At 41.3% G+C, this 12371-nt stretch overlaps 1 protein-coding gene across 1 annotated transcript in view; it reads left to right on the forward strand.

Moving 5' to 3' along the window:
- The window catches only part of epha6 (eph receptor A6), a 701323-nt gene that overhangs the window by 566915 nt on the left and 122037 nt on the right, over positions 1-12371 (forward strand). Inside the window, exon 6 of the mRNA XM_041210989.1 lies at positions 6967-7075. Coding sequence (XP_041066923.1) covers positions 6967-7075 — 109 coding nt within the window. The remainder of the gene's footprint in view (positions 1-6966; positions 7076-12371) is intronic.

A 12371-nucleotide genomic window follows, 5' to 3' on the forward strand; every position in this document is an offset into this window, starting at 1 on the left:
ATGTATAGAATATAAAAGTAAGGATTATAATGTTGGAATTGTATAAAACACTGGTGAGGCCACAACTGGAGTATTGTGTGCAGTTCTGGTCACCACATTACAGGAAGGACGTAATAGCTCTGGAGAGAGTGCAAAGAAGGTTTACAAGAATGTTGCCAGGGTTAGAAAAGTGTAGTTACGAGGAGAGATTGGATAGATTGGGGTTATTTTCCTTAGAACAAAGAGGGCTGAGAGGTGACTTGATTGAGGTGTACAAAATTATGAGGGGAATAGATAGAGTGGACAGGATAAAATTGTTTCCCTTGGTGGAGAATTCTAGAACCAGGGGACATAGATTCAAGATAAGTGGCAGAAGGTGTAGGGGGGGACATGAGGAAGAACTTTTTTACGCATAGGGTAGTGGGTGCCTGGAATTCACTGCCCAAGTTGGTGGTAGAGGCAGAAACTCTAAACTCTTTTAAAAATTACCTGGATCTGCACCTTAAGTGCTGTAAGCTGCAGGGCTATGGACTGGGTGCAGGATGGTGGGATTAGAAAGGGCACCTGGGTGTCCTCAGGCTGGCATGGACAAGATGGGCTGAATGGCTTCCTTCTGTACTGTAACTTTTCTATGGTTCTATGATTCTAATTGCGAGGACAGAGTCCAACGGTTCCTGACTGCAACTCTTTAAATCTGGATTTTCCAGCAGCCTATCAATCTGTAAGAAATCAAAAATTATAATGAGGTGCTGTCCTTAAACTCAGCTGGACATCTGCAACCCATGATTTCTCGATTTCTCCTTGAAACTATACCCTTCTGATGCCTCCCTATTAATATCAGAGCTGTTATGCCTCTCTCTCAGAGGTTCTTGTCTTCATATAATTCCATAACAGTCATGAAAATTAAATTGAAGAAATGGTTAAAACTTGAGTTCCTCCAATGCCTCGTGTTTTTTATTTGGTGGATAGCTGAGCTATACGAAATAGTAAGGTCCCAAGATCAGCTCTCAGTCTGTGGAGATTTAACTGATATAAGCCTACTAAAATTGGCTTCAGTGAACCTAAGCTATGGAATGGAATATCTAATAACATTCTGCACTTGATGGCTATCCCATGTCCCCAGCTGAAGGAATAAATGTTGGGTGAGAGTAGGATCAGGTTTCGCTGGGAGGGTTCTATAGTTGACTGGCACTGCTAAACTTCACCCCTGAAAAATGGCACTTTGCTGAGCTACTAAAGTTCTGTGGAACATGCCTGTGAAACCATTCCTTAGCGAGGAGGAAATGTTTTCAGAAACAAAAGGATAAAATTTAGGAAAGAAAAATAATTGAAGCAAAATACCATTCATGAAGTCAATTACTTGTCGCCTGATTTATTTTGAACATGCTCCGTTCTTGATTGACTTCATGTATACAAGAGCATCTACTGGGTGCCAAATAATCTATATGCCTATTTCAACATCTAGTTTCATGTGATGTCATCTATTGACACCTAATTTACAGAAACAATCTCACAGGTAAAGGAATAATCATGCCCTCACCATCACATAATTTTTCATGATCCAGATAATGTCTCAGAAAAATGAAATGACACCTAATCGCTAGCAGATTAGTGATTCTCTGGCATATCTGTATAAATAGAACAGATGACATTTGTGCTGTAATGTATCTCTGCTCTACTTTTGTTCCTGAAAGGAATTGTCTGAAAGGATTCAGATTTCATTATCTTTGCACATGTGTTTCATTGCTGTTAAACCTGAAAGAGACCCACATTTCTTTCTTTTTATTTACACCAAGCTCTGAATGTTAATCAAAACCAAGTAATCTTCATCAGTAATTCACTCTGCAATAGGGCAATATATCTTGATGGCTCCTGGTCCCAGTATGAAAGTGCCATTCATTTAAATAATTAGACATGTCAGTCACTGCAAATACTATGCCAATGTTTGCTAAAAAAAACTTTTGCAGAGATATGACATAATGGGAAGAATGTTTCTGAGCAGTGGTTAAATGCTGTGCATATATCAAGCATTAAGGATAAAGTAAATAACTTAGTCTGTAGTCTTCTGCTGAAGTTTGTGGTGGTTGCAATGAAGAGCTCTCAGTATTATCTATGATAACTGTTCGTAATCAAGTTGGTCTTTAGATTCAGGCTTATGACCTTCAAAATTGGATTGTGCATTCTTCTGGGCACTATTGGGACTGGCTCCAAAATGTTCAGTCAGGTTGAGAGCTCTTGGATCCAGAATCCTGCCAGTTGTGGAAGCACAGTGGTGTCTTCCAAGTAAATTTTACACATTTTCCACTCAGGATGTATTCTCCTTAATGAGCTATTGTAACACAATGCCAAATGTCTTTGTAGCACGTAAAAATGTTTAAAAAATGTTCACCAATCCCGTTGACGATGGTGCCACCTCATGCATCAGTGCACTATGCATTCCTGTTATTTTGATTGAGTATGAGGATAAAACTCATAACATTAACTAGCTTTAAAGATTTGACTGAGTGTGACTACAAAATATTGGCATGTCAGCAATTATGATTCTGGAATTGCTGTTTGGCTCAAATTAATTGAATTCAGCCCCCGATAATTGGTGCAGTTGTTTAGCTACTGGTATTAAAATTTTACTATCCTGTTAAATCCATTTAGAAAAATGCAAACTGTTGTTATTGCCTCCCCCAATTGCACTTTGACACTAAGTCAGCCATCATGCTGTTTGATGGGCTTAAAGAATGCTTCCAGCATGATCATCAACTTCATCAGGGTTTATGACCATAGAGAACAGCTTTTTTGGACAATTTATGGGATCTTGGTCAGAATGCTGAATGCTGCGATTTAACACCTTAACAATTCCCTGTTTTTGTTGTCTTCTTATAATGATACAAAGGCACCAATCACTGATAAAGGATTGGGTAGACACCTTGTGGGTGCATTTATTAAGACTAGGCACATGAGAACATATATACATGGATAGAAAGCTTGAAGACATCAGCAGTAAGGCTGTGTGTACTGTGTTCTGCTCACAGGCCAAAGTGAAACTGAGGCTGGATCACATGACATATTTCCCCTCTAGTAATAGCATGCTCTATCCCTTAAAGGCATATCACAACATCCCTCTTTCTTTTTAAAGATACTTTCCCCCTTCCAATGAGGTATAACTATTTAAAATGTATGTTCATGTTTAGTTACCATTCCATAAGTATATAGGACTGGTAAATCTATGAATCTCTAATGCATAGAGATAATCTCCGGGTATACCCAGATCTTATAATGTTAACTTTGTTTGGAGGTTTCTTTAATTGGTCACAGTGATCTGTGGGATGTCATTCTTGGATGTTATTCCTGGTTGCATTTGGGATCTTGTCTTAGATGCAATAGGACTGTCCAGTGGTTGAGGAGCTGGAATGGATCTGATTTGTCCTGGTTACATCTCTGGATTGTATCTTTGTATGTAATGACTTCATAGGACCTTGGTTCTGAACAAGTCCTTGTTACCTTGGCTGGTTACACGTACCTTCTGTGGGATCCTGGATTCAAACTTGTCTCAAACCCACCCACATTTTTACGGTGCACGTTGGTGACCTTCTCTTGCAGTTCAAAAAATTGCTCTCTAGTTTCTGAGACAGTAAAATGGGTAAGAGTATGTAAATTCGTACACACAGATCTGCCAAATATGAGTTCAGTCAGTGATCAAATAGTTGCACTTGAAAATGTCACTCTCAGCTGTAACACTGCAATGTATAGATTTTGCTTTGGTAAGGGTAACATGAAGAAGAAGTGGTGTGATCAATATCCCACTACTCTCACATATCCTGAAGTGGCTTACCAGTAAATTGAGAACAGTTATTTGCAATCATCTCTCTCAGCACAATAAATAGGAAGGCTGTGGCATAGTGGTATTGTCACTAGACTTTTAATCTAGAGACCCAGGGTAATGCTCTGGGGACCCATATTCAAATCCCACCTTGGCAGATGATGAAATTTGAATTGAATAAAAATCTGGAATTAAAAGTCTAATGATGACCATGAGTCAAATATCGTAAAAAACCCATCTGGTTCACTAATGTCCTTTAGGAAAGGAAATCTGTTGTCCTTACCTGGTCTGACCTACATGTGACCCCAGTCCCACAGCAATGTGGTTAACCTTTACTTGCCCTCTGAAATGGCTTAGCAAGCCACTCTGTTGTATCAATCCACTAAAAAGTCTATAAGGAATAAACCTAACGGGCCACCCAGCATCGACCTAGGCACCGAAAAGTCTCAGCCCTGTTGACCCTGAAAAGCCCTCCTTAATAAACACCTGGGGGCTAGTCCCAAAATTGGGAGAGCGGACACACAGACTAGTCAGCAACAGCCAGACATAGTCATGCTCATGGAATCATCCCTTAGAGATAATGTCACAGACACCTCCATCACCATCCCTGGGTATTTCCTGTCCCACTGGCTGGATAAATACAGCAGAGGTGGTGGCACAATGTAATACAGTTGGGAGGGAGTTGCTGTGAGTCCTCAACATCGACTCCAGATCCCATGAAGTCTCATGGCATCAGGTCAAACATGGGCATTGAAACTTCATGCTGATTACCATGTAACACCCTCAACTCTCCCACCTCCCCCACCCCCCCCCCACTCCCCCCCCACACCGCCCCCCCCACCCCCACCCCCTCAGCTGATGAATCAGTGCTCCTCCATTTTGAACACCACTTTGAGAAAGCACTGAGGGTGGCAAGGGCATAGAACGTACTCTGGGTGGGGGACTTCAATGTCCATCATCAAAAGTAGCTCAATAGCACAACTACTGACCAAGCTGGCCGAGTCCTAAAGTACATAGCTGCTAGACTGGGTCTGAGGCAGGTGGTGAAGGAACCAGCAAGAGGGAAAGACATGCTTGACCTAATCCTCACCAATCTGCCTGCTACAGATGCATCAGTCCATGACAGTATCAGTAGGAGTGACCACCGATTCCTTGTGGGGACAAAGCCCTGTCTTCATATTGAGGATACCCTCCATCATGTTGTGTGGCAGTACCACCTTGTCAAATGGGATAGCTTTTGGACATATCTAGCAATTGAAGATTGGGCATCCATAAGGGGCTGTGGGCCTTCAGCAGCAACAGAATTGTACTCAAACACAATCTGTAACCTCATGGCCTGGAATATCCTCCACTCTACCATTACCACCAAGCCAACCGATCAACTTTGGTTCATGAAGAGTGCAGGAGGGCATGTCAGGAGCAGCACCAAGCATACCAAAAATGAGGTGTCAACCTGGTGAAAGTACAGCACAAGACTATCTGCGTGCCAAACGGCATAAACAACAAGTGATAGACAGAGCTAAGCAATTCCACCACCAACAGATCAGATCTAAGCTTTGCAGTCCTACTAATTATAGTTGTGAATGGTGGTGGACAAATGAACAGCTCACTGAAGGAGGAGGGTCCACAAATATCCCTATCCTCAATGATGGAGGAGCCCAGCACATCAGTGCAAAAGGGAAGCCTAAAGCATTCACAACAATCCTTGGTCAGAAGTGCCAAGTGGATGATCCATCTTGGCCTCCTCCGGAGGTACCCATCACGGATGCCAGTCTTTAGCCAATTCAATTCACTCCATGTGATTTCAAGAAACAGTTGAAGGCACTGGATACTGCAAATTCTATTGGCCTTGACAATATTCTGGCAATAGTACTGAGTTTTTGTGCTTCAGAACTAGCTATGCCCCTAGCCAAGCTGTTCTATACAGCTACAACACTGGCATCTACCTGGAAATGTGGAAAATTGCCAAGGTATGTCCTGTACACAAATTGCAGGACAAATCCAACCCGGCCAATTACCGCCCCACCAATCTACTCTCTATCATTAGTAAAGTGATGGAAGGGATCAACAGTGCTATCAAGCGGCACCTGCTTAGCAATAACCTGCTCACAGTTGCTCAGTTTGAGTTCTGCCAGGGTCACTCAGTTCCTCACCTCATTATAGCCTTGGTCCAGACATGGACAAATGAGCTTAACTCTCAACCCAGTGAGGTGACTGTGACTGCCCTTGACATCAAGACAACATTTGACTGAGTATGGCATCAAGGAGCCCCTAGCAAAACTAGAGTCAATGGGAATCAGGGGGAAAATTCTCCACTGGTTGAAGTCATACCTAGCACAAAAGAAGATGGTTGTGGTTATTGGAGGTCAATCATCTCAGTTCCAGGACATCACTGCGGGAGTTCCTCAGGGTAGTGTTTTGGAAGTTCCCCTCCAAGCCACTCACTATCCTGACTTGGAGATATGTTGCCATTCCTTCACTGTCGTTGGGTCAAAATCCTGGAACTTCCTCTCTGACAGCATCGTGGGTGTACCTATGCCACAGGGAAGGTAGTTGTTCAATAAGGCAACCCACCATCACCTTCTCAATGGAAATAGGGATGGGCAATAAATGCTGCCTTGGCCAGTGATGCTCACATCCTGTAAATGAAATTACTTTGTTATTTGTCAGCACAGATGCTCTGAGGGAGTTGTTCAAAGATGTTAGCAAAGATATCACTTTATATTGTTCATATTAGTCAAGTGATCTGTCATACAATTGATATTTACATCTACTGACTTATTTCCTGATGTAGCTCCTCACTTAATACACTTGAAGTAATTGCATCATAATTAAGGTTGATATCCTCTTGCACAAGTACTTGTTTATAATCAATGTCCACCATGGATGACATCAGAAAAGGAACACAGACACAGCACAAACCACATGGTTATACTCATTACCAAAATGAAGGAGAGACATGGCAGTCTATAATCTTATCTCCACTCTCACAATTTCTGACAGCCACGTATATTTGTTTTTTGATATCCATTATTCTTACCCCTTCTACCTTAAGGACACATTGATTTGTTGTGTGGTGCTAATTTTAATAAGTGCTAAATGCAACTTTACATAAAATGTGACCAGTTATATTACTTTATTTCAATGCTCTATTCTTCCCATTTCTTTTACAGCATCTGACATTGCCACAGAACAGGGGCAAGTTTTGGTCATTGCAACTGCTGCAGTTGGAGGATTCACTCTTCTTGTTATCCTTACCCTGTTCTTCCTAATCACTGGCAGGTAATGCATGTACTGAGCATTTTTCCTTTGAATAACTTTCACCATATTTATTGTCATGTCTAGCCAGGGAAAACACACTAAATTTTGGCTTTGCTGGACAGTGAAATAAAAATCAGGAGAGACGTAAAATAAGTTGCTGATTTGTTATCTCACAAAGTCAAAATCTACCCTGCTGTCATTGAGATGGACCATTTTTGCACGTTGTCATTTTGAATGTATATTTACACAGTTCTCTATTTTTTAATCATTGTGCTTTGTTAGAAGGTGGGACTGCCATTTCTTAAATTCTATTTTAAGTAGTTAAGCAGCTTCAGGATTACTAATTAGCAGAACATAGTTTTACAGTAGTCGTTTGTTGACTAGAAACAGGGCTCTGAAACTGTTCATTCAATTCAGCATTCTGTTGCAATGCAGCTATTTTATCAGCTCAATGCAAACTGCTGTCGGGGCTAAAATACAAGAAGTGAATATTATTAACATCAGTGGTGTGTCATGTATCCCTGTTGGTAAAGTATGTGCACTCAAAGTTATGGAAATAGAAGTCTGAGAGATGCTAATAGTTTTCTCAGTATTTTGAATTGGGGACTGTTAAACATGGGTGCTTCTGCACTTGTGAAGCACCTGTCTGACCAAAAAAAAGTATTTTCCCTTCTGTCACTTAAAATGCATTTTCCTGTGATTGATAGGTTAATAGGGCTCAGTCAGATCTGTGAATCCAGTAAAACCCAAACTAAGAATTGGTAAACAGGTTATTGGTGAGTAAATGTTATGTGATAGAATTGTTGATAACTGCTTCCATCATTTTACTGATGTTGACAGTAGGCTGATAGGATGGTAATTGGCCAGGTTGGGTTTATCCTCCGATTTATGCAAATACCTGGCGGTTTTTATAGCTGTATGTTAGGCAGGGGTGAGGCTGGCTGCGGAGCAGTACAACTGAGAGGCTGTTAGGGCTCACAGCATTTGCTGTGTCCAGTGCACTCAGTCGCTTCTTGATGTCACTTGACGTTCATTGAATTGGCTGAAGGCTGGCATTTGCAGGAGGTTGCTGAAAAGATCATCCACTTGGCACTTTGAGTTGAAGATAGTTGTAAAGGCTTCTGTTTTGTCTCTTGCTCTCACTTTATCCTTTATTGAGAAAGAAGGATATACATGAAGCCATCTGCTTAATTATCCAGCATTACTCATGACTGGATGTGGCAGGGTTTCAGAGCTTTAGCCTGATCTGTTGGCTGTGGGATTACTAACTAAGTCAACAAATGTGAATAAATGCTGTTATTATTGTTGCAAGATTATGCTGTGCTTCCTGATTATTTTTGTTTCAGTGGGAAATTAATACTGTTTAACATGGATTTCTCATAAGAAAATCTATTATAAACTCTTCTGTTGAAATCCAGATATAAGGGGGAGCTAAATCAACTTGTGTAGTAGCTGTTTTTAGGCATCTGAGATTTGCAGGCACATTGCTGATGGGAAGTGCACCAGACATAAACTTGGTCAATGGGTTTATATGTGTGCACACACCGGACAACTGCTGGCAGTATGCTGAGCAAGAAGATTAATAATGTCAATCAGTGTGCAATGTTGATTTTATGTTAGTGTTGACTTTTTTGAATATAGTGCTAAAGTCTATGCCCTGACATAACATCTGATAGCTGAATATATATTAAACACCATGAAGAGCTTCCACCCGCCCACTCAGGCCTCTTAAATGGATCATAAACTACTTGCAGATTAGCTATAGGACTGTTTCCTTTGGCTCTTGGAGCATTGGACACATTTTTGGAGCTTCCGATGCTTGTCTATAATTTCAATAGTCTGCAGGAAGTGCTTTGACTAGTCCTGAAGGACTTCCAGAAATGGTGAGCCTTCCTTTTGGAATTGAGCATGACAGAGAGAATAAAGGGAGGTTACCCAGAGCAGGACAAGATGTTAGGAGGAGGAAGGGCTCTCAGCAGAAAGCTTTACCACCAAGTATTGCTAGGAAGCGATCCTCTTTGCTCAATTTGTGGGATAGCCAATGCTTCAAACATCTACACTTCATTAAAGAGGGTCTGACTAAATTCTACTAACTGCTGCAGCCATAACTACAACCTCCAGGCAGGTCAAGGATAGCAATTTTCTAAATGTCCCACTATGACATACTTAATAATGGATGCTAGCGTTTTTCCAATGACTGTTGTTAAAGTGAGTATGGCTCTTAGTCTTATGCATCTGACTCCATCCAGGCTGCTTCTGGACATTGGGCATAGGCTTTCTGACAGGATTTCAGTGCAACAAGCATTTGGTTGTGTATGTCCATCAGCCTTCCTCTAACCTAACCCATCAAAATCCTCATCTGAGTCATCTGCAACAGAACTAGTGTGTGACTACACCCTCAGGTGAATGGACACCTACACTATCCTTTCTCCCTGTGCTGGTTCCTGCAAACTTGTGCCCACACCTCACATGTGCCAGTCCCTCCTCTATTTTGCAAATATAATGCCCCTATTCAAGAAAGGAGGGAGACAGAAAGCAGGAAACTATAGGCCAGTTAGCCTAACATCAAGGCATTGGGAAAACGCTAGCAACCATTATTAAGGATGCCTTGGCGGGACATTTGAAAATCATAATACAGTCAGGCAGCATCATATGGTCTTGTGAAAGGGAAATTGTCTGACAAATTTATTAGAGTTCTTTGAGGATATAACAAGCAGGATGGATAAAGGGGACCAAAGAGACGTATTTGGATTTCCAAAAGGCATTCGTTAAGGTGCTACATGAAAGGTGGTTGCACAAAAGCTCATGGTGTTGAGGTGAAACATTAGCATGGGTAGAAGATTGGCTAACTAACAAGAAACAGAGAGTCGGACTAAATGGGTCATTTTCAGGTTAGCAAACTGTAACTAGTGGAATGCCATAGGATCAGTGCTGGGGCTTCAACTATTTATGATCTATATTTATGACTTAGATGAAAGGACCAACTGTACAGTAGCTAAATTTGCAGGTGATTCAAAGGTAGGAAGGAAAGCAAGTTGTGAGGAGGGCAAAAAAGTGGCAGATGGAGTATAATGTGGATAAGTGTGAGGTTCTCCCATTGACAGTAGGAATAGAAAAGCAGAATATTATTTTAGTGGAGAGAGACTGCAGAAGGCTGCAGCGCAGAGGGATCTGGGTGTCCTTGTACATGAATCACAAAAAGTTAACATGCAAGTACAGCAAGTGATTAGGGAGGCAATTGGAATGTTGAACTTTACTGTAAGGGGATGGAGTATAAAAGTAGTCTTGCTACAACTGTACAATCCAGTATTGAGACTTCACCTGGAGTAGATTAGATCAGCCATAATCTTATTGAATGGTGGAGTAAGATCAATAGGCTGAATGGCCTACACCTTTTTCTTGTCTTATACTCTTGCAGTCATGCACCTCCCCTTTCAGAAGTGCTGACTATCTTTAAGCAGTGTTAGCCATTTGCAATATCTGCCGCTTGCTAACGCGTGTAGCCCGTGAACAACATGGGTAGCACAGGCTGCATAAAGCAATCTTATAAAACAGCAGGCAGCATGGTTTGCCATGTACCTGCAATGCAGTGAATAGCCATGGGTTAATCTCACACTGTGATTCTCGCGCACATTTTGAGCTTATCCAATTTAACCCCTTAGGTCTTGCATTCAGGAGTAATCAATTCTGAACCATGTTAATATTTAATTACCAGAGATTGTAGTTCTTGTGACTCATTTTTTATTGTACAGACACAGAAGTGAGAAATTCGTTTGCAAGGAAATTATCCATTTGAATCATGACTTTTTCATGTGAAACTATATTAGCCATTGTGCAATATTTATAACTGAATGATTGAATCTGTCACCTGCAACTGATTTAGAAATATTCAACATGGATACTCCCACAAGAGAGTAATTGTATACAGGCTTACGGTCACAATTGCAGCATGTTCTCAATCTTCATAATGTTGCAAGGGCCTGGTGTCATATGAATATTGAAGTGTCGTCGCCAATGGTTCTAGGTTATTTTTAACATAGACCATTAGACAAGAGCTCTCGGAACTTTCAAACATTTATTAACTAGATACAACTATATACAGGATAGATAAGCACGAGGCGCCTTCTGGAACCATCTGTCTCTCTGGGCTCTGGTCACGTGATCTGACATCACTAATTATGTATATTAGCTATTAGCATTTAACCCTTTATACTACACCTCCCTGCAAGTCTTTAACTCTACCCATTAAACATTTACACATTATCCTGTAACCCTTCCATCTACCCACATTGGTGGCATTAAACTCTGAAAGTGTTCACGGCTCACTTAAAGGACGTGTATCGCATGCTTTCCATAGTCTTTCTGGGTGTAGTTCAATCAGTAGGCTTCTGGATTGCTGTTGGAAATTGAAGAATATACATTCTCTTCCTTTACTTTGTGGAACTCCCTTTTGACGCTAAGGTGCTACCTGCTCTTCCTCAAAGGAATAAAACTTTGTTAGTTTCTGCTGGTATTTGTCCAGCTGTAGTAGGTCTGCAATCTTCCAATCCAACAAGTCATTGTCTGCCAAAAGTATCTGCTGCTTAAGCACATTCTATGATTCCTGACCCCGGGATGAGGTGTCACATTCATGAATGAATCAGATGGATGAGCAGAAGAATGAAGTTTATTCTCAAGCAGGGTTGATGGTCCTTTTGTTGGCACTGTAGTATATTATGCACAAATTCTGCCCTCACACCAAAGTGTTTCTCCCCTTCACTAGGCCTTGAAACCTCAGGAGCTTCAGCAATCAAATCAATGTCTGGAGCAAAGCTGGATTTCACCTCAGTTTCTGATGCTAAGTAATGTTCTACCTGGTTAGGCTGTTGTTCTTCTCTTCCTTGTACAGCTGAAGTGTGCGTGAGATCAGTAGGTGGTATTTCTCCAGTTATTTCTTCTTCTGTTTGGAGATCAGGTTTTCCTAAGTCAGATTTATTTTCTGCAATTGTTTCACTGGGCATTCTGGGAGCTCCTGTTCCTGGTTTGTCTTCAGGAAAGTCAGCTCCTGCAGCAGGTTCTTCCAGATCACTGGAAACCTCACCAGAATAGACAGGGTTGGTATTCTGGTCACCTTCCTCTATGGCCTCTGGTCACCTCCACATTCATCATCCACCCACTCTTCGAATTTCTGAAACTTTCTCCTGCGGCTGCAGGTTTGGAACTTTTTCCAGGAAGACTAGCTCGGGCCGTATTGGTTCAACTTGTGTTTCCAATGCATAATGCAATGAATAAGGGAGCTGTGACTCTATAGGAGCTTCTCGGCATAATAAAGAGAAAT

This window comes from Carcharodon carcharias, chromosome 18, assembly GCF_017639515.1.
Source record: "Carcharodon carcharias isolate sCarCar2 chromosome 18, sCarCar2.pri, whole genome shotgun sequence".
Classification (NCBI taxonomy): domain Eukaryota; kingdom Metazoa; phylum Chordata; class Chondrichthyes; order Lamniformes; family Lamnidae; genus Carcharodon; species Carcharodon carcharias.